A 24387-nucleotide genomic window follows, 5' to 3' on the forward strand; every position below is an offset into this window, starting at 1 on the left:
AGATGTTTTCCTTTTACCGATTCTGTAATAGTCTTTAGTAATTATTTAATGAGGATCTTGAAATAATATCCACTTAAAATTATAAAGAAAATGAAGTAATTTACAATCAAGGTTATTCCAATTTCTCCTTAGGATTCTAAATTCACTCAGTCAAAAATATTCTTATACTACCTCCTATTATGGGGCAAGGCACCCTTCTGGGTAATTGTACACCAGAAATACCAAGGTGTGTGTTTCTGCCTGAAAAGGGAGGAAGATCTAGTGTGTTTCCAATAGTGGAGATGTTCAAAAGTAATGACAGATCTAACTCCTTTGAGCATTCACTATGAAAGATACCTAACAACTTTCTTAGTTGTTAGGCATACATTTTCTTCTGGCATACATGTTAGCTATCCTCTGTGGAAGGTAATGTAGAACACTACTTTGAAGGAGACAACTCTAAATGGCAAAGAATACATATAAAAGGCAGTACCCACAACAGCAAATATATTTAGGCCAAACTTAACAAACAAAATGTAGAGTTACAAATAGATTCTAATTTAAGTTACAAATAGATTCTAATGAAGATTTTACTTAAAAAAGATCTACCCACTAATGCATTCAATATAAATGCATTTTAATTAGTAATGCAACTTTTAATAAACTTACGAAAACACTGCTCATAAAAATGGTCTTCTGTACAATTCTGTATTAAGAGCAAGATAGAAAGCTATGCAAAGATAAATCCAAATATCCCAGGGAAGAAGAGTTTAGTCAGAGCAAACTAAAACAAAAATTCTTAATGAAATAATAGCATAACTGAAAAATTATAAGAAGAGAAAGAACTTGGCTCCTTAATTCATCACGAACAGTATATAGTTTTTTAAAAGATGTTTTTAGGGGGTAGTGTTTTTCTGGTTTCAGCAAGGTATCGTATAAGAAAAATTAAATCAACATTATATTGAAAAACATCTCCATGTTAACTATTTTTTAGTGGGGTGATAAAGTTTTGCCCTAAAGTAATCCTATCACTCCCAGTAACTCCTTTGTAAACATATGGTATATAAAATGAAAGCCATGAGAAAATTATCCTTACTAATTGTCAGATCTAGTTTTTAATCTTTAAGTTAGAGTAACCAATCAATTTATCCCTCCTATAATGTTCTTTATATTCTGTCAGTTACTTTAATGTTTTAAAATGGCAGCTTTAATTTAGGATGCCACCTCTTGTCATTTTATAGTTTTTTGTTTGGGAGGGGAATTCATCAAAGTGGATATTCTGTGACTTTGTGGTTATTAATTGGCTTGAATCACATTTTTAGCTCAGAACTTTTCTGGTCATAGAAAATGGATATCAGAACACTAGCTTTGTGGCTGTAAAGTCTGCTACCTTTTGAATCGGATTTTTAGTACCATCTTACTTTATAGAGAATGCAGAATATACCTTTATATTTGGCTTTCTCAGAGTAAAGATATATGCTTTAATTAAAGCTAATTTGCTCAATATTGGCTTGGAAATTTAAAAGATTTTACTTAATGCTATTTTTTTGTAGCTAAAAGCTCATAATTTTAACACGACTTTTCTGCTTATACTAATTCTGGATAGTAATGAAACATTAAACTATTTCATTTGGATAATGTTGATATAAATATGTAACCAAATCTTGGAAAATTTCAAATCAACCTACCAACCATGAACTCTAATAACACATGGGCATTTTTTATGACTATCACTTTTAATATATTAAAATTATTCAGTAACTGTTTTTTTGCACATTACATGAAAAATTTTTAAAATTTTATTCAAAGTATTAGGAAAATCATGTTCAAAACACAGAAATCATCAGACTGTAACAAGGCTGCATAGATAGTGGTATACAAGTTCCCTGACACTAAGTGACTTCTACCTAACAAAAACTTCAATGTTCAAGTCACCAGGTAGAAAATGGTAGAGGCATTAGTTCCTCTCTCTGAGGCTGGAAAAATGGCTTCAGTGGTGAGAAGTCACACTTTAAACAACAAAGATTAGATTATCCCCTAATTTACTTCTACTCCTCTCTTGTTATTTCTCAGATATGAAAATTTAGAATGTAAGGATTACTGGAAGGGAACAGGGGGTAAATTACCTCTTAGGGGATACCCTGATCAGTGCCTGCTTTAATCAGACAAAACACTGAATTAAGTTTTAAAAATTACAACCACACCATTATGCAAACTAAAACTAAAAACTGGCAAACTAAAATTGCCAATACGAATACTTTTTTTACATAATACATTACATGTATACAAGAAAAAAAATGACCTGTTTTCAATCCTTTGACCTTCTGTAGAAAAAAATGTCATCACTAATGAGAGATCTGAAAGATAATTTTCATGGCAGAGCATTAATTCCATAGAGATCAAAATCATTTCTGAATAGCGAAAATAGCCTCAATCAATGAGAAATTGCTAAATTTTTAAAAAGTTTACTTTTCGAAAGGGAAGACAATTTATTTGGAAGGAATTTGTAGCTGGAAACATTGTTCATTAAAACAGTTACCCTGAGAAAGACTCTTAAAATTGCCAGTGCTTTCAGAGCCCCTCCCTCCACCCCAACAATGCAGGAAGGAGCGATCTGTAGGCTTCTAGCCTCTTACAGTTACCTACAGGAAGAATGTTTTGATCTCAACAGTCTTTTGGGCTTTACTACTACACTGGTAATAGGCCACAACCAAGACATCTGAATGGTAGACTATAAGCAAATTTTTGCACTCATTTCAGGCTTCTCCCTTTATCCTTTTTTAAGAAAGAGTTTGTAATTCTTCAAATGGTCTTGGACTCAAACCTACTGTTGACAAAAAAAAAAAAATCTTTTTGTAAGCAAATTGGAAATTTTCTTATAATAGTAAACGGTCTGGTCTACAATCTCTAATCTATGCCTAGAAAATAAGGCATTATTAATTCCTCATTGGCCACTGCAGAGCACAGACAAGTGTTTTCTTTCTAATCAGAGGCATATGCAAACATTCCTCAAAGTGCAGTTATTTTTAACCTCTGTGATGCATTTACACAGCATCAGCATTTACGACTCCTTACATACTTGTAGGATAAAATGCTTATTCCCAACATCTTACATACACCATAATTACTTGAGAAAAGACAAAGTGAGAGCAGCTACAGAAGTAGCAAGGTATTTTTCACAAATAAAAAAACCATATACAAAAAATGGCAAGTTAGTGGTAACTGGTAGTATGAACTCTCAATAATATTCCACTTTGGGTTCCAAATTAAGATTTGACAAGTTTGAAGCCTTGTCCTGTGTCCAGCACAGTAGGAAGAAACCAACTCATTTTTAATCTTTTCAAACACCTAAAACAACTTTTGCAGATCCAAAAAAGGTTCAGACCGCACAACCAATTTGCCAAATGCACCAGTGGATATGTAATACGAGGAAAGTGTAACATCCAGTGCTTGGCCACATCGCTGCCTGTTGGCAGATGCAGAGTGTAGTCACTCCACCGCTTTGACACACCGTAGACTGCTTTCACAGTGCGTCCCTTTTCAGTCCAGCAGATGTTATTACTGGGGTTGCAGTTATATTCTACCCAGTCCTTTGTAAAGTCACCCAGCTGTGGTGGGTCAGCTTCTTCAATATCTATGGTCTTTGTCATCTCTGCTCCTTGCACCGCAATGTACTGATCATTGATTTTTCTCACTTCTTTCACCCACGGAGTTGAATTCTCACTGTCTAATACGATAATAAGGCGAGAACAGAAGGAGGCATTCTTTTCTCTCCACCATTCTAAAAGTGTGTCAAGGCGCAGTATGTCTCCACCTGTGAACAAAAGAAAATTCAATAGAGTAATAATTTCTGAAGCCTCTTCTTAAGTATAGTTTAAGTTCCTGGAATTAAAGATGTAGGCCAAAAAAAATAGATGGAACCTTCCTTTCAAAGTCTCTTGTCAGAAGAGTTTTTTAAAAACAGACTTTCCACTTCAGGTAAAAAAAAAAAAAAAAAATCCTTGTTATATTAAAAAGGAAATAGGTTATAATAAATTAAGAAAATTGTTTTTATGAAGTTAAATTTAGTGAAAAAATTAAAATTTAGTGAAAAAAATGAAAAGCTAATATTCTGTATCACGGGCAGCAAATTATGGCTCATGGGCCAATCCAGCATGTGACCTGTGTTTGTACAGCCTGAGAGCCAAGAACTGATTTACATTTTTACATGGTTAAAAATCAAAAGAACAAAAGTTTGTGACATGTGAAAATACAGGAATCTCAAATTTCTTATTATTTCCATAAATAACATTCACGTGCATTCTGTCTATGGCTGCTTTTGTTCTACAATGCCTGAGCTGAGCAGTTACAATAGGGACCTTAGGACTACTAAGCCAAAAATACCTGGCCCTTTACAGAAAAAGTTTGTTGGTCTTTTGATAAATCACTAATCACTCATAAATTAATGTTACCTTGCCTTGTATATAGGCATCTACCAAAGGAAAAAGAAACACTCTTCCTACCTGTACCAAGAATGAGTTTAGAATGGACCTTTAAATGTGTTTTATTACCTGAAAAACAACACAGGATTAAAAAAAATACATAACCGGAAAGGTCTAAAGCAAATTTGTCTTAAAGCTAGTAGGTTTTACATCTAATTCATTATAATAGGTCTTTTTGTATTAATTTTGATTTTTAAATATATTGCACTAAAATACTATCTTGACTATTTAATTTTTGGCATCCTCTTAAATTCTGTGACCCAAGCAATTGCCATCCTTACCCTACTCATGGCTCTGTTTCAACAGTACATTAATAATTCATAGAATCATTCCAATTCTAGGGAATTTATCCTACAGAAAGGGCAGAAATGGGGACAAAAATTACATATAAAGATCTTCTCTTCCCACTGCTATCTATGATAGTGTAAAGTCTGAAATGACCAGGAGGAATGGAAATAAATTGTGAGGGAGAATTATAATAAAATGGTATTTATAAAGAAATTTTAACGATGAGAAAATGTCTATGATACTAGGAGAGAAAGCATAACATGGAAGTGTATCAACAAAAACCATAGTGGTATTGCTGGGTGTTTGGATTTCAGGTGGTATTTGTTACACTTTCCTGTATTTTCCACCATTTTTATATTGAGTATATGTTACTTTTATGATTAGAAAAAAGTCTTAACATGGTACAATTTACTGGCACAAGCTCCAGCAACCTCAGATACACATTTCTACCTAGAGCAACCATTCTCTTTGCTAAACTATCAAAATGACACTGGAGAGAGAGAGAGAGAATCCTTTAGTATTTGGATTCTTTTAGGAATATGACCTCTGAAGCCAGGGCATAACACATTCTTTATGAACAATTAATATTCTTTTATTCATCAGCCTACTATATCTTAGATTCTTGACAATGAAAAAGTTGTTTCATGGATTGTTCTTATACTCATGCTTATCATTTCAGAGCCACTATTTCAATACATGGTCTCCAGATATTACTAATGTGTTGCTTCACAGAGAGCTCCCAGAAGATAACCTTTTATTATATGGTAAAATGTTAACTTTTCATTATTGTCAGTTCTCTTCAATTTCTCTAGCGGTCAGAGAATGACACAAATTACAAGAGCTATTATACAAAATCCATCTGCCACAAAACATCATGTCTAACTTGCCTTCTACAACTATTTCAGTAAATATTCTAAAAGCACATTCTACACTAATTCTCTTATATACATGCTCTTTAGATATCAATAAAAGATTTAAAGGGGCATTAAAGCCTTTACAAATGACTATTCCTCTTCTCCTGTTTGGTTTGCTCTGCTTTCTCCTATGAATAGGTTCTATGTTGCATTTGGCTTTTGGCCCAGATGGAAAGTACTTAAATTTATCTCAGCTAACAGCCATCTGAGGCAGTTAAAGTAATTGAGACTGCTTTTTAAAGGCTTTGTTTATCTGTGATAAACTGCTTTATAGATTATCTACATTTTTTTCATTTATTTCTCTCTTGTCATTATCATAATTGTTTTTACTCTGAAAGAGGCAAAAATATCCAATTCCATATTATGAAACTCCATAAATGTAAGGAGATTACTACATATTCTAAGAAGTAGTGTGAGTAAAGTTAGGTGATATAAGGGCAAACACAGATTTTCTTTCTCACAGTGGTATTTAGTTCTGGACCTGCTCTTAACTTACTAACTCATGTAAAATCCAGTCATGTTTTCAATTTTACAGGTTTTTAGAAAGATAATTCTCAGAGCTCAAAGCTGTCACATGGGCTGGAATGGATTAAAGCATTTTCCTCTGAGCAGGAGGGTTCAGTACTATTTTTGAGTACTATCTGCCTTTGAGGGCTATGTCTCTAGCAGCCCAGGGCAGGAATTGACTGAAAGGAGGGCTCAGCCTCTATGCCTGGTTCAACCTGGTTACCTCCAAGTGGGCTTGGTGCCTCAAGCTGAGAGAGTACAGAGTTGCTGAATTAGGATGGATGAACCTACCCATCCTGAAGGCAGGGCTAAGCGCTTTTTCCATTGTGTTCTTCTACTTTTTACAGTAAAGTCTCCAACAAAGAAAGTTACACCTACAAGAACAAATCTTCTTGGCTAAGAGAGGAATTCTATAATGGTCAACTCATTGGTGACATAGTCAAAAAATATTATAAAGATACCATTCCAGAATGTAATTGCTAGATATTTACCTAAAATATAGCCAGACTTTAGAGTTTTTAAGTCTTCATAAATTATTGCTAACTCATAGTGAGTGAAAATTTAAGAACACTGATATATATGTTATTTATCTTGGTGTCTATTTTTCCTAGGAAAAGAAAAGTTGATGTAAATAGTAGTAAACTGTACATCTAGAATTTTTTCCCAAAGCCATCATTTAAGATAATTGAAATAAATTTTTAAAAGATTTAAGAGGAAAAATATAAACTTACTGAAAAATGCTTATATTAATAAATCCTTCATGTAAACATCAACAAGCTTACTTTTAAAATTACTTTCTTAAAATACTTAAAATAACCAAGGATATATGCATGACCACCAAAATTATGCCTTTTCTCCCCATTTGATTTGGGGAGAGTTCATTATTATAAGCATTACAGTAAGTTTTCAATAATCAATCCTGGGTTGTAGGTCTGAAATTCTATTTCTGTAAAGATTTCTGAATTGACCATAACTTTTTCTTCTGTGCTCTAAGGTCAAGTACACAGAATGCTATACTTTACCTAGAATTAAAATAGCCATAAAAGTTTAAAAAGTTTTCTACATTGACTTATTAAAAAGCTACAGGTCAAGTAAAAGATTTCACAAACTATATTCAAGTAATTTTGATGTTGACTACCTTCTTCGATAGTATTTAGAAAATGGGTGAACAGCGCTAACAAAAATATCTACTAAACGAGAACATGATTTTTCTCTACCTTAATGGTTTTAGCCTTGGCAGCACATGGTACAATGGGGGAAAAATACACTTTAAGGGGTTAGGCAGATCTGGATTTGAATCATGGTTCCATCACTTGCCAGTTGTATGACCACAGATATGTAACAACTTTAGATTTTCATTTTATTCTTTGAAAAATGAAGATGATAGAGGTGATAGTACTTTCCTCAAAGTTTTTTAAATGAAGATTAAATTTAATGTATATAAAGTACCAAGCATAGTAACTGCTTCAAATGTGCCCAATAAATGTTTGCCTTCACTCCTAGACAGCCATTAAGTTATTCAATATTTATTTGCAAAACCAAAAATTACAACAGTTTTTATGATGAAACCCTCATTACAAACCTAGCATGAAATTAGTGAGACCATGATGGTTTAAAATCATCTCTACTTTAACCTTGAATCATCTCTACTTGGAGTTCTTATGTCGGGAGCTCTACCTCTGTCCTTCCAGAACACTTCTATTTATATATGTCCTTGATCTGAGTATCTATTTCTACTTATGTCTATTTTATTATTTGTAGGTGTTCTTAGTATAAAACATCTATAATATTTAAGAAAAAAGCAGGATAGAATTAAGTTCTAAAAGAACTATTTCTAACATAAAATAAGAAAATTACGCCCCCCCCCTTTTTTCCCCATGATTCATTCAATGATCTATTACTTGAGGATCCCTACTAGGGATCTGCTAGGCTCTGTTCTAGGTGGTAGGCAAATAATTCCTAAGACAAAGCCCATGACTTACATGGTCTCTCTTCTAGTTGGGAAGCCCAAAGAACAAATTTACATATAATATAGATCTCATTTTACCATTGGCAAGAAGATTTATTATAACCCCCTCATTTTACAGAGGAGAGAAATGAAACTGAGAGAAGTTGGTGACAAAAATAACACTATTGTGACAAAATCAGGACCAGAACCAAGGTCTCCTGACCTAAGAGCTACTCCCACCATTTTATCTCACTTGGCTGTTTAAACTCCTGGTGAGTTTTCTAACTTAAATAAAACTGCACATGCGCATAACTATTGAAATCAGCATCCATAACATTTAAAGACTTAGAAGTACTAGTCAAGTTAATCAGCTTCTGAAAAATATAACTATATTTAATAATTCTGAAAATACATTAAAGGGAAACTGATAATGTCTCAGAGTAAGATTTTTTTCTTCCAACTAAGACATAATTCTCAAAACCTTTAGAGATTACTAATACTATGCTAAACAGGTATGCTAGAGAAAAACAAAACAGTCATCTGTATACTTAGTAAACTGTGAAGTAGAAAATTGAGAATTTTGGAAATTTAATGTTTCAGTGTGAAGGGCAGATTTCCATAAATAGGTCTATCTTCATAACAGTTAAATTGCCAGAGGTGCATTTACCTGCAAGAGCCCACTCTCCCGTGCCATGGGTGTGCCCACTGTAATACAAAACATACGTATCATGTCTAGGTCCATCCACAGTCCGAAGTTCAAGGAAAGATTTCAGTTTGGAATGTAGAGTATCAAAAGACAGTCCACTTGTGGAATAGTCACATCCATAGGTCTCAATCATATGATACGCAAAAAATCTTTGGATAGCATTGAGCATGCCAGTAGACCTCAAATTTAACTCCTGTACATGTTCTGGGGGAAGAAGTGTTGGCTGACCATCAGGACTGAAGAAAAAAAAAATTATTTTGGTGTTTATAAAGAGTGTCATTCTATGTCACATTCTTATTCTTCATTTATAATTAGCATCATAAGAGTTGCTGATAACTAAATGGCAAGAATTTTTTTTAAATCTTCTTTTCTAAAGTGCTAAGAATTAAGCTTGAACATCGAAGCCTAGTTTCTAAAAGTTGTATTTCTATATAACTTTTATATAGCCAATAAAACAATCACCAACCTGAAAGCTGGGAAAAGATCTCCAAAAGTAGATAATACTATTCTTTGTTCTGTGTTCATACACTTTTACCAAATGACAGATATTGAATAAGACTTTCTAAAAGCAAGATCATACTGATTTTACCCTGTGTTTCAAGAACACTCAGGTGGGAATTATAATGAAAGAACTTTTTTTCCTTAACAAAAAAATTTTAACAAAATATGGAAGCAATGTTTTATATTTCTATATTGAAAAAGAGTCTTTATAAAGTTGCATTCAAGTTCTAACTTAAGGAACATAAATGACAGAAGAAATTGTTAGTAAATGACATTTTGAAAAGGTTATTAAAATTTAGGCCCACTGCCTTATACTACTGAACACTAAGTGAAAACAGATCTGATCCTAGAACAAATGTAAAATGGTACTGTAGTAAAGATGAAAAACCATGTCTTAAAGCTAGCAGAATCAAAATATCAATATCGAGCAAGAAAAAAAATCATCACTCCTATCCAGAAAAGGAATTTCTTGCAGTAGTTTTGAAAACCTCATATTTTGCTTCATATATTATCAGTACTATTCTAATGACACTAGTTTTCATTAAAATAAGAAGACACTTTGTTCTCTATTTGTAACATTTAGCAGTCACAAAGAGTAAAAGAATAAGCAATGTATTAACAAAAATCAGAATAAAAATGTGTACAAATTACTATTTCCACATATTCTCCCTGCTAAACTGTCACATCTTACTTTATGGGACCCTCTTAAATCTATTTCTTCTACTCCTCATAAGAATTTGCAGCTCTTTATAAAGCCTTCAACATGAAGGAAAATATTTACTACAAATAGTCTGTTTTGGTTTTTATGTCAAAGATTTGAAATAAAAAATTTATTTCTAGTCTTCCCCCTCCCCCACCCCAAAAACCACCAAGGATAATCAAAACTTATTAACAGCAAAGAATGATTTTTTTTCTGTTTCAAAGGTACTTACTATAAAAAAAATTTTAATGTGGCAATATTTACAGATTCAAAAAGATTTGCCACACAATTTAGGGACAAAAATTATTTTGGAATAAAACTACAACGAAACTAATACATGTTTAACTTCATTCCCAATTTTTCCAGTAAGCAGAGTATTTTTACATTCATATTCTCATTAGCTCTTCATAATGTTCCTCTGAGATGGGAAGACTAGGTATTGTTGTTTGCATTTTTTTTGAGGGGGGGAGGGGCAGAGGGAGAGGGAAAGAGAGAATCTTAAGCAGGCTCCATGCCCCGCGCAGAGCCCAACGTGGGGCTTGATCTCACCACCCTGAGATGATAACCTGAGCTGAAAACCAGAGTCGGACACTTAACCGAGCCACCCAGATGCCCCTGTCATTGGCATTTTAGGTAAAAACACTGAAGTTCAGAGAAGTTATGATTTGCTTAGGGTAACACAGAACTAGCATTTAGGACTCTCAGGTCCAATATACATTCTATTAAATTTCACCATGTTGTTTCACAGGACATTTTCTTAAACAAGATAACCTTTTCTAAAGAAAGGGTAGGAACTTTCCTTAGAACCATTATTCCTATTTTCTGATTTTTAGCCAAGTATAAGCTAATCACATTTATCAAAAAAATATTTAAATTGAATCCTGAAGATTACATCATTATGCAGAGTAAATAAAAGTTTTTAAACATTTGGCATAAATGAAAAAAACTGCAAGAGCATTATATTTTGAAAATATACTTTTGAAAAAATGAGCTATCACATTTTATATTCAAATTCATACAAATATTAGGAAAATGTTGAGTAAAACAGTCACTACTAATTATACTAGATTACTGTACCTGCAGAAGTTGGTGGGAATCACAATAGCATATCCAACAGATGTTCCTCCTAAACAGTTACCCAATTCATGGAAGAGTCCATGAGCCATGGATTCCAATGGTAAAACTATCAGAAACATGCTCAAGAAGATTCCATTTGTTGGCTAAAAGAAATTTAAAACAGCATATTTATACAGTGTGTGATTGCACTTACGTGTGTGCATATGTACATATACATACATTTGCCCCTACTTCCAAAAAAGATGAATTAATAACCTAAAAACAATTATAAGCTGGAGCAGAGAAGTATATATGGATGAGCAATGAAACCTAAATTAATCTGGAAGCTTCTTGGAAGTTGTGGCAAAACAAATACAGCACATCATATCTTTTTAATTTGCCAGGTAATATCCTACCCAAACTAAAAAACAAAACAAAACCCTCTTGCTATGACAGAAAAATCCAGAAAACAAATCCTTTCCTGTTAAAACCAACATATTCTAAATCATTTTTCAAATAATACTCATTTATCAGAAAAGTTACTTTAGAAAGGGCTTTTTTTCCTGTGAAAAGTCCAAAATTAAACATCTTACAGAAATCTTAAGATTCTAAAGCTATCAAAATGAATCCCATTCTTATAAACTTTTAATAAACTTTTCCTTTGAAAAGCTCTAGACTTTGTAAATTCAAAGTTGTAAAAAAAAAAAAAGTGTGTGTATATATATGTTCTATATACATAAAGGGCATCTAAGCATCCTAAAAGCAGAAGAGAAAAAGGGAAGCAGAAAAACCCAGAAAAAATAAAGGATCCATTTAAGTGAAAAGAAAATGGAATGATGATAGTCACTCAGTACTGATCTATAGCTTCACAATACTAATAATTATTCCATATTCTTTGTTTTGCTACTGCACATAGTATATGGTTATGTGCTTCTGTGCATGAACATGCATTTTTCTAACGCTAAGAGATGGCTGATTCCTTCAGAATTTTAATAAAAAAATAGGTGATTCCCATAATGGAAAAATGGATATAATGCCCTATTTGGGGTACATTGTTTGCTATCAATTGCATAAAATACAGTACATGCTCAATTTAGAAACATTAGAAAATACAATTAAAAGAGATAAGTCATTAAAATCATTGCAAGTATTGTCCTCCACACGTTTTAAAATATTCTGACTTCACATAATAATGTTTATCAAAGGATAATGTTTTGTTCACTAATATATTGTAAGCCTATTAATATAACGCTAATCATTTGTAAAGAATGGCATTCTTATATGTATAAAATTTTAACTAGCTGATCCATTATTGCTATTTAGATTCCATTTAATTTTCTATTCTAATAAAACCAGAATAAGTATTGAGTTCTCTTAATATTTTAAATCCCTTTGATAATTTGAGTTTCATCTTTGGTGAAGTGTTAAATATTTTACTCATTTTTCCATGGGGCTGCCTTTTTATTGATTTATAGCTTTGTTTTGTTCTCAGTATATTTAAGACTTTTGTGGGTTGTATGACAAATGATTCCCCCCATGCCTTTTTTTTTTTTTTTTTTGCTTAGCATGGTTTTTTTTAAAAAGATTTTATTCATTTCTTTGAGAGAGAGTGTACATGCACGGGGGAAAAGCGAAAGGGAACATGGGAGAAGCAGACTCCAAGCAAAGCGCAGAGCACAACTAGAGGCTTGATCTCACGACCCTGAGGTCACGACCTGAGCCGAATCCAAGTCTGACATTTAACCAAATCAGACACCCAGCTGCCCCCTGCTTAGCATGTTTTTAATTGTAATGTCACTCTGTGTAAGTTAAAGAAATCTTCCTCTACCCAAAGGTCAAAAAGATTGTTTTACATTACCCTTGAAAGGCTTTATTGTTTTGCCCTTCACATTTTTAGGCCTACAATCCAAATATAATTGATTTTTGTTTATGGTCCAACTCCATTTTTTCTATTTGTATACTCAATTACCAATCACTGAAAATCTCAACCATTCCACACTGCTCTACAGTGCCGTCTCTGTCATTATGGGATTTGTTTTTATTAAACTCTATACTGTTCCATTGGTCTGTTTTGTTCTTCAAATACCTCCTTTGGCCTTTATTTCCTCCTTTCTTTTGGGACTCCAATAAAATAGAGATCTTCTCACTGTATCCTCTTTGAGTCTTAGTCTTCTGTATTTTCCCTATTTTTCGTGTTCCTTCTTGTATAGCTTCTTCTGAAATTTATCTTCCAATTCACTAATGTTCACTTCAGCTTTATCTGTTAGTCTTGCACACTGAATTAACTTCAGGTATTTTATTTTGATTCTAAAACTTGTCCTTTTTCAAATCTGTCTTGTCACTATTGTATAGTTTCCAACTTCCTACCATTATATACTACCTTTGCTTTTATTATTTTCAACTTGGTAAATATGGTTTACTCTCTTTGATAATTCCAGTATCTCAAGGTTTTCTGGTAATCTCTTGTCTGTTGGTCCTGCTGCTTATTGCTCTTGATGCCATGTGTGTATGTGTACCTGGTTATATTTATGAGCTGAACATTGTATGCAAAAATACACATGTGTGCATATATATGTATATACATATGTATATATTATCCTAGGCCTGAAATTAGTCCTATAACTACATCACACACACACACACACACACACACACACACACACACACACTCACTCACACTCATAGGACTAATTTCAGGCCTAGGATAATGATACCTTTCTCCAAGAGGAGTTTTGTTTGGTTCTTCCAGGGAGCTGGGGGCATTACAACTCAGTATCTTAATATAGGTTTGACCACTTAATCCAGGTCAGATCACTCACAGGACACAAGGTCTGGATGCAAATTCACGACAGTGCTGTCTTGGACACTGTTCCACTCTTTTCTTTCAGTGTGTCATCTTAAAATGGGAGGTAATTTACCAGACACCCGACCTCTGAAGTCCTGGGCTTTGATTTTTGCTCCTCTTGATGGCACTGGAAGTGCCGCTCAGCTTTAAACCTTCCTTCCTCAGTTTTAAACATGTCCACAGGGCACAGCGTTTAGTACTATCCCAGAAAGTCTGATATATGTATTTTCATTTATTCAAGTCTTCTTTCAAAACCTTCAGTGGAGTTTATATATCTTTGTAAAAATGTCTTAAGTTTCTTTTAAACCTTTTTCATTTTATGCTTGTTGTATGAATGGAGTGATTTCCATTACATTTTCTGATTATGGACTTACAGGATATTGACTTTTGTATATTTACCTGTTGTTATTTGTCACCTAAATGCATTAAAAATATATATTCCCACTATACACCATTTATTTCTTCTTATACTACCTACATCCTACAATTCCAAGACAATTTACATAGTTTTTTTATCGTGGCTAGGTTTTAATGATAACTATCCACAAAATCAACCTTTTATGACAGAATTTAGGATGTTAAAGATGCAGCACAATTCTCACAACTGTTACTATAGCATTTTCAGTTGATTTTCCAGTTAACTCTTAGGTTTGTCAGGTAATCATCTTACCTACAAATACTAATAATCTCAATACTTTCTTTTTCTATACTTCTATTGTATATGTTGCTCCAGGATAACAAAAAATCTTTTGTTTTTAGGGGTTTAATTGATCAAAGGATTACTTCTACATTATGCCAGCCATTCATATAAAAGAATGACTAAATAACATAACCAATATGACAACTTTATTATTTCTACCTTTAACTTTATACAAACAGTACTTTTCTGATCAAGATAGTAATGTAAGAAACTAAATAACTCACTATGCTATAATTTATAGCACAGGTCACAAAAGCCTTCAGGTGCCAGAAAAGTGGTATGTGAAGCAGCTGTGATAAACAGTGGTAAGGATTCTAAAGGAAAGTGCACTGCTGCCTAAAGGCATACATTTTTTTAAAAAGGCATCTGTAAAAACTTATTGAAGTATAATTGACATACAATGTTATACTGGTTTCAGGTGTGCAACATAGTGATCCAACAATTCCATACATTACTCAGTGCTCACCACGGTCAAGTGTAGTCACCATGCAACGTTATCACAGTATTATTCACATTTCCTATGCTGTATTTTCATCTCTGGAAGTTTGTACCTCGTAATCCTTTTCATCTCTTTTGCCCACCATCCCACCCACCTCCCCTGTGGCAACTACCAGTTTGTTCTCTATATTTAAGAGTTTGTTAGTTTTGTTTAGATTCCACATATAAGTGAAATCATACGGTATTTGTCTTTGGCTCACTTATTAAAGGCACTTGTTTTTTAAAAAATTTTCTGGCTAGATAAAGCTGGTCTACTCAATCTTACAGGCATGTTTATTTATTTATTTATTTTGCTATACAGACATAATTACAGGATTTAAAAAATATATTTACAAAAAAAATAGCACCCTCTTAAAAAAAAGAAGTCCCTGCACGTTATTCCAAAAATTAGGATAGTTTCTAGCAGCAAGGCTGAGAAGTTCAGGTTTGTACAAAGACTTTCTGTACTAAGAGTTACTAGGAAATTTCATGACATAGATACATAAAGATAATTCGTAAGCAAGGAACTTGATATTCTAGAGTGGGGAACTAAATTTTGACATGTAAATTGTAACAGAATGTTGTACCATGAAAAAATGTTAACTTTTCATTTTGTTTAATCAAACCATTTTCCTTTATTTAAGACTATTTATTAACTTGATGTCTCATCTTTCCTATTTCTTAAAGACAATGGAAATTTCCATTTCTGAAAGTGGCCCAGAAATATTTAAATTTGGCCCTACTTATCAAATTATGTCAAGGGTACAGACTAGCCTTTCTTTAAATATTCGTATGGACACAATACCAATGGTTATTACTGACTTCTGTATTACCTTAAAGAATCTTATAAACCTACTAAGATTTTTTGTGAAATTAAAATACCCTAATTTTACCATTAGAAAAAAGCATTGCATTAATGTAGTTCACTGCTAAATTATAAACTATTTAATGATAAACTTCAATTGCAAGTTAGTCTGTACGTGACTCAAGTTGGAAGCCTTATTAATTTAAAATTCCAATTAAAATGTTAACTGATAGTGGTGTTATTCAATACTCTCATGTCAGTTATACAACACTGATGGTAATATTTAATAGGACTAAATAAGCAGATATTCAGAGTTACTGATAATTCATATATAATAGATCTGTTATTTTTATAATCTTAGAGAATTGATAATTTTATGTTATTGATTTTTAAAAGTCCAATTTAAAAGAGAAAATGTTAAATATTTGTGTTAGGTTATCAAGATAACACACACAAATAACAGTGAGCAGTTCGGCAACACCAAAAAATTAGCAATCTTAACTGAACAGATGGTAAATATGTCCGGGGGGGAAGAAAAAATAAATTTAGGATGTTTTATCCATTTGCCACTTTCAGAAAGCTTCGATTTTACTGGCATGCAAAGATTTATAGCTTTAACCTAAAAGTCATTTTTGACTTTGGTGTACTCCTTATATTTTAAACAGTTCCCTGTAATAAATATGATCAGCTTACCTAATCAAAACTATTAAGCGTAGGTACTTTTTCTTCCTCCATTTCTCCAAATCACTGTAAGCTCACTATCGAACTATAGGACATGAGGCAAATTTCAAAGCAGACAGAATCTGAACATACTAGCAGACCAATAAACAACTCTAAGTAATATCCTTTGTAGAAAAGTAGTTACTAGCTATTCTCTGTTCAGCTGGGCTTTCAAGTCATGGTCAAAACATTCAACACTTTCATATCATAAAATTTCTCAGATAATAGGAACAAAATCTCTACGCAATATACAGATATCAAAGTTGGAATTTCATATTTAAAAATCTGGCATTTACCTAAGAGATAAAATTATTGTTTAGAAGTATTTTTGTATGAGTCATCTTAAGTAAACTAGTTTGGGAAAGAGTATACATGAAAGTCTAAAGAAAATGAAGTCCAACTTATTAACAGAATATATAAATGTCTATTACACAGCAATATGTAAATGAAGGTATTATGCTCTTTAATATGAGAAACCCGTATTTAAGAAACAATGGCAGCCTCCAAAAATTTCCTCAGCAGAGGAAATTTTAAGAACATTAGGAAAATCAGAGGGGGAGACAAACCACAAGAGACTATGGACTCTGAGAAACAAACTGAAAGTTTAGAGGGGAGGGCAGTGGGGGGGATGGGTTAGCGTGGTGATGGGTATTAGAGAGGGCACATACTGAATGGAGCACTGGGTGTTATATGCAAACAATGAATCATGGAACACTACATCAAAAACTAATGATGTAATGTATGGTGATTAACATAATAAAAAAAACATTAGGAAAGCTACCTCACAGTTTTAAAGTCAAGTGATTTCTTTACACAGAGGCAATAGGGTCTAGTGCAAAGGACTTAAGCTTTGGAGTCAGACTTTGGTTCAGTCCTAGCTCAGCCATTTACCATCTGTGAGTACATGAGCAAATTAATTAACCTTTTGAGTCACAATCTATAAAAGGGAACTACTATTTATTTTGTGAGCGTGTAGTATAGATTAGAAATATGTGAATATGGCTAGCACCATAAATGGTAGCTGTAATTTGCAGTGAAGCATTTTTAAATTGAAATGAAGTCATGAGCAAGACAATAAAAAGCTAAATGACTGTATAGGAGATACTGATGTAGAGTTAAAGCTCTAGTAAATGTATTAGAAATCTTTTTTCTTCTTTTGAGTAATCTCAAACTACAGACAGCAAAACCAGACATTTTTTAGATGACAATCCTGGTAAAGGTAAAACAACAGTGGTATGGAAATCAAACTCAGGAAGTCTACTGAATTTTACTTTTCCTGTGGGCAGAATAAAGAGGTTACATCAAATAATCTCTATCCTCATTTCCAACTCTAAAAATACATGGAACTAAGTAAAGTGGTTAAGAGCTGTGAAGGCAGATTGCCTGGATTCATACCAGCTCTGCAGCCTTGAGCAAATTTCCTAATCTCTCACGCATGTTTCTTATTTATGAAATGGGAATAATAATGGTACCTATCTCAGAGTGTCAGGAGGATTAAGTAAACACAGAAAGTACACAGAATGGTGTAGAGCACATTGACAACAGTTAATAAATGGTAAATCTTATTAAATGGAAAAAATTCTCTACGGTCATTAAAATTTTTAAAAGTTGGGAAATCATCTGGGGGAAAAAAGAAAAACCTTGTTTTTACCTCAAGAAAAACAAAATTAGGACCATTGTTGGTCTTTTAGAAAAAAAAAGGCAAAGTACTCCTGTTTCATAGTGTTCTGGCAGAAATAAAACATCAAATTAAAAGAATGCCTTCAAGCTAAAAAGAATTAGTGCCCCCCCCATCTAGACTAGCTCAAAACTTTAGAAAATGAAACAAAACAAAAAATTATGAAACATGTGCACTTCTAGTTTTGGCAGGTTTGAAAACTCCCTGCTCCCCATGCCAAGTGAAGTAATATGGCTGATCCTGACATCTTGCTAGAAATGAAACTGCTACATCTGTGGATTTCATCCCTTCATTGGATGTGAGGCTGATCTTGTTCCATCTGTCACACTCAGTGATTGCCATTGCTTGCCCTATAGAGAAATCAACGGATTATAGTTTTTCTGGTTTGGGTCAAAAGGCTTCTACTAAAAGTTACATCATACTCCCATGCAAGGAAAGGCATATAAAATCTCATGTGAATGATATCAGAAAGAATCTCTAAACCTAAAAGTGAGCCATGGGGTATACTTCCTTGGGTATCTGGATGCTTTCCTCCTTTTATCTTTATATGAATTATCAATTATCACAATTTCTGAAAAGCCTATAGCTGAGCAATAATACTAGTACCAAATGCTGTGGTACTAAGTCTGTCTTATTGATTTAAAAAAAAAAAAAAAAAACACAAACAAGGATAAAAGAGGAAAGCAAATAGTACATCAAATGAACATAACACAAATTGCAGGAAACAACAGCTGTAATGTTCCATTTGAAAGTTAGAATGAGATTATGAATAGAACACAACAGAAGTTAATGGTAAATTCCAGATTTTTAATGTAAATGACTTAGAATGATACTACTGACTCATTCTGAGAATGCTATTAAACTCAGTAAAACTAAGGAAAAACAAAGAAACAAAGCTATCCATGTGGGATAAGCTAAGATTCTATTCAAGTGAAGTCAAAGATTTCTTAGCTAGGACATCAAAAGATTCATAAAAGAAAAAAAACTGAAGTGGACTGTGGCAAAATTTAGAACTTCTGCTCTTCAGAAAACACAGTAAGAGAAAAGATAAGCCACACACTGGAGAAAATATTTCCAAGTCCCATATCTGATAAAGGACTTCTATCTAGAATATATAAAGAATTCTCAGAACTGACTATAAGGAAAACATGCAATCCATATTTTTAAAAATTGCCAAGAAATCTGAACAGGTACTTCACCAGAGAAGACCTACTGTAGCAAGTAAACACAAGAAGATACTTAACATCTGTAGTTACTGGGGTAATAGAAAATAAAACTACAATGAATTACCACCAGACACCTATTAGAATGGTTAAAAAACAAAAACAAATAGATAATACCAAGCACTGGTTATTATGTGGGGCAAATGGAACTCCTATACACTGCTGGTCGGAATGCAAAATGGTACAGCCACTTTGAAAGCATTTTGGTCGTTTCTTAAAAGTTAAAAATGATTCATGTTTATCACATGACCCAGCAATCCCACACCAAGTTAAATAAAAATTTACCTTAACAAAAAACCCTGTCTATGAATGTTTCTAGCAACTTTTATAATCACCAAAAACTAATTTCAACATCCCTCAATTGAGAAATGAATAAACTGTGAGATACCCATACAATGGAATACTGCTCTGCAATACAAAGGAATAAACATATACACAACATAGATGAATCTATATGAATTATGCTAAGTGAAAGAAGCCAGATTCCAACAGCTATATAATGTACGATTTCATGTATAGACATTCTGCAGAAGAAAAGTGTCTAGGGACAGAAAACAGATCAGTGGTTGCCAACTACTGGGGGTTGACTACAAAGGAGCAGGAGGGAATTCTGGGGGGTAATGGAACTGCTCTATATTTTGACTGGTAGTGGTAGTCACACAACTATATGTATTTGTCAAAACTGTAAAATTACACACAAAAAATGGGTGAATATTACTATATGCAAATTTTTCCTTAATGAAAAAATTTATATATTATTAAGCTAAGTAAAACTAACAAAACCCAAAATTAACATGCAAATAAGCTTAATTTAAAAAAAAATTTTAAAAAGCTTAAAATAAGAAAAAGTGGCTAAGCCCATTTTTGGAAATTAAAGTCCAAGCTACAATTGTGATCCACGAGGCAGGTTAATCTCATGCTTTTGATTGGTTTTACTCCTCTGGTAGTAAAATAATAGTACATTGGACTCTTTAAAAATATACTTAAAAAAAGGTCTATAAAATGTTTTGTTCATTCCAAATGCCTGCTAGGTCAGTAACTCAATGAAATCCATCATCCTACATTCCCAAGTGCTCTCTTTATTCTTTCAACATTTTTTTTTTTTTACATTTTAAGACTATCCACCACGTCAGAACATTATTCAACTCTACATTTCATCAACTTATTGCAAGTTCTCTTTATATTATACTTCTCAACAAGACCTTAGAGAAAAATTGCTGTGCTAAGGGTAAGACTATCACCTTAGTCCAGGTCCTTATTTTTGCTCCTAGCTACACTTGATTTCAGGCTATCTCTACTTTCACTGATCCTATCTTTGGCTGACTGATCTGCTCAAAAGGTTTAATTCTTTTTTTTTTCCTGCCACACTGGGTCTGCCCCCACCAATCAGTGGAACTATTTTTCCAGTGCAAATCCATTAAAGCAAATTTTAATGAGACAATGGAAAATATCAGTTTACACTTGAATATTACTCTCACAGAAATGTGAAGAAATGGGTTTAGAATACATTGTTAAAAAGCTAATCACTATCTGTATCATTTAGGAATGTCAAACATTGTTCAATTTCTACAAAACAAAATCTAATTTAAAGAATTTGAGACAGGGCTTAGAATTTACTTGGATTAACAATGACGTTATGCCAAAAATAGTCCTGGCCTTACAAAACTCTTAATTTTTTGCCTTTCACTATATAATTTTCTGATGCTTTCATCAGCCAAAAGGGTTGGGACTTTATATAAATCCAGTGGAGTGTTTCCTAAATTATGTTTCATAGGGAGGTTAATAGGTGTGGTGGGAGGAGGTCTTTAATGAGGAGTATAGGCAAGAATTTCATGGTAAGTTTGGAAACGTTTCTCTTTCTTTGACACTTTTTCTCTGAGTATACTTATTAACATCTCACCCAACACCGGGCAGAACACAGTTCGAGAAATCTTTAAACAGAAGACTAATTCAATTAAAATTAAGTTGAAAAAATTTCATTGCATCAAAGACACTGCCTGCACCATAGGCAGCAGTTACCAAATAGCAACTAACTGGGGAATGCAGACACAACTCTGGTAGATGCATGTTAGTCTTAAGTAGCTAAATTAATACCTTGTTACTCAATGGGTATACTTTTGACCAGGAGTTTCTGCATCACCTTTCACTGTTCAAGCTGTCTCCCAAAATCAATTTCAATCTTCAGAAATTTAACAACATCCCCACATGATTTCAATGCATGTTAAAGGTTGAGAAGCACTGGCCTACAACAGGAGTTCCCAAACTTTCTGTAAAGAGCCAGAGAGTTAATATTTTAGGTTTTGTGAGCCATGAGGTCTCTGTCATAACTACTCAACTAGGCTGTTTATTATAATGATAAAAAGGTCTATATATTAAGAAGGTATAGTAATTAAAGATGTATATATATACTTGGAACACCAAAATACACTGAACAAGAAAATGACAGAATCAAAAGGACAAAACCACAATTTAGCAACTTATAATGAAGGTTTTTAATATCCCTCTCTCTGTCCTAATGGAAACAGAAAATCTGCAAGGATATAGATTTAGGAAGAAAACCCACCAGCTTGACCTAGCTGGTATTTATAGAACACTCTATCCAATAACAGCAGAATGCTCATTCTTTTCAAGTGAACATGGTGTCTTCTCTAGAATAAAACACATGGTAGGCCACAAAACAAGTCTTAATAAAAGACTAAAATCATATAAAGTATGTTCTCCAATCACATGTAATTAGAAATCAATAACAAGAAAATGTGGGAAATCCCTCAAATATCACATCAGACAACCAATTTTTAAGTAACCCAAAGGTCAAAGAAGAAATTTCAAGAGTAATTAGAAAATATCTTGTGAGACAGCATAATACTAGTATAAGGTCAGACATACAGATCAATGGAACAAAAAAGAGAGCTCAGCAATAAAACCTTATATTTATATTTCACTGATTTTGGACAAAGGTATCAAGGCAATTCAACAGGGGAAAGGAAAGACTTTTCCTGGACCAATCAGAAAGCCATATTTTGCAACAGTCAGATCCTTACATCATACTACAGACAAAAATTTTTTCAAAATACATCATATACCTAAAGGTAAAAGTTGCAATAAAACCACTAGAAGAAAGCTACTATAGAAGAAAATCTTTGTGACCCAGGGTTAAGCAAAGACTTCTTAGATATGATACTAAAAACACAGTACATAAAGAGTAAGTTGATAAACTGGTCTTCATGAAATTAAAAACCTGTACTCTTCAAAATGTGTCTTTAAGAAAAAAAGATAATTCACAGACTGGGAGAAAACATTTCCAAATCATCTAATAAAGGGCCTGTGTCCAGAATGTAAAAAGAACCCTTAAAATTCAATCATAAGAAGAGAAGTAACTCAATTTAACAACGGGCAAAAGATGTGAATAGATATTTCAAAAACAAAGATAAGTGAATGACTAATACATTAAATGATGCTCAACATCATTAGTCATTAGAGACATACAAATTAAAACCACAATGAGATAGCACTCCACACCTAAATTGAGAGGCATTCTCAAGTAGATCAACTTAAAAAAAAAAAAAAGTTGAATGGAAGGACAGAATCTGGAAATTGACACTCTTAAAATTATTTTTGCTGACCTATTCTTTGGAAAGCTTTTGTGTACCTCCAGTGGTGCACATACCATATTTGAAGACCACTGGTATAAGAAAAACAAGAAAGATACGGTGGCTTAGACAGTAACACTTAACACGATTTGATGATCTGGAAAGGTGTCAAGCATGAATGAGGCTGATGGGGGGGGGTGAGGTAGTTAGGGCTGGAAAAGGAGCTAACAGGAAAAAGGTGAGGGAAAGAAGCAGAATTCTTTTAAGAGTTTCTGACAACATCCTCCATCATCATCATCATCATCATCATCATCATGATTCTGATAGTCCCCAGCATTAGCAAGTAAAGTGAGGAATATAGCCTCAGGCAACACCCACAATGTTTTTATCATTTACTTGACTCCCCCACAGGCTCCCTGCCCTAGCCCACACTGACAAAAAGACACCATGCCCAGGCAAGTCTCTACATTTCCCTTCAAACACTCACATCTAGAAACCACTCTGTAGCAAGTAACTGGACCAAAGCAGAAAACTGTACCAAGCACAGGTGACCTTCCCTTTTCCCCTACATCTTAATCTGATGTACTCAAATTACAACATTTCTCACACTGTAATAATTGTTTACATGCTTGCCTCTTCCCTAGACCATTAGAGACTGTGACTTAAGACAGACACTTCTTACTCATCTTGCAATCTTCAGCAGCCAGTACAGTATCTGACCTATCCTGCAGTCAATAAATGTTCAAAGAATGGAAGACTAGGCTTGTTAATTCTATAAACTCCAACCATACAATTTAAATATCTTTGTCTACAAAAGAACTTTTTTAACATATCATGGGCAGCAAATGTATTTTAAAACCCAATTTTTCTTTCTTAGGAGAGCCACTAATCTATAATTAAGAACCTGATATGTTATATATCTAATCACCTTTTACATACATGGGAAGTGGCTATATAAAAGAAATGTGTTGTAGTGAAAAGACCAGTGAACTAGATAGAATCTAGGTAACCCGGTTAGGGCTAGTACCAGACACTCTGTGTCTTCTCAGGCATTCAGTTTCCTCCTTTGTGAAATGAAAGGATTAATGTGCAATCTCTAAGCACCCTTCAAATGTTAATATTTAAGAATCTTTAATCTGAGTGTTTAATGAACAATTAGAAGGCAGGAGGCATGTCAGTCGCTGAGTATTCCTAACATTTTGGTACCTCTTTGCTAGAGATCAAACTAAATGATACTGTCAATATTCATTCAGTACTTCAACTCCATGA

General features: G+C 33.3%; 1 protein-coding gene across 4 annotated transcripts in view; it reads right to left on the bottom strand.

Moving 5' to 3' along the window:
- Nucleotides 1-471: 471 nt before the first annotated feature.
- The window catches only part of TMEM168 (transmembrane protein 168), a 29772-nt gene continuing 5856 nt past the window's right edge, over nucleotides 472-24387 (bottom strand). For 3 of the 4 annotated variants that reach the window (XM_028104960.2, XM_028104962.1, XM_028104961.2), the window contains exons 3-5: nucleotides 11102-11244; nucleotides 8785-9059; nucleotides 472-3793 (exon numbers count right to left, since the gene is read on the bottom strand). In XM_028104960.2, the coding sequence (XP_027960761.1) occupies nucleotides 3246-3793; nucleotides 8785-9059; nucleotides 11102-11244 (966 nt within the window). In that variant the 3' untranslated portion in view covers nucleotides 472-3245. The remainder of the gene's footprint in view (nucleotides 3794-8784; nucleotides 9060-11101; nucleotides 11245-24387) is intronic. The other variant, XM_028104963.2, reaches the window with a different exon arrangement.

Source organism: Eumetopias jubatus, unplaced genomic scaffold (assembly GCF_037043125.1).
Source record: "Eumetopias jubatus isolate StellerSeaLion01/CBP00866 unplaced genomic scaffold, mEumJub1_p1.0 scaffold_14, whole genome shotgun sequence".
NCBI classification, from domain to species: domain Eukaryota; kingdom Metazoa; phylum Chordata; class Mammalia; order Carnivora; family Otariidae; genus Eumetopias; species Eumetopias jubatus.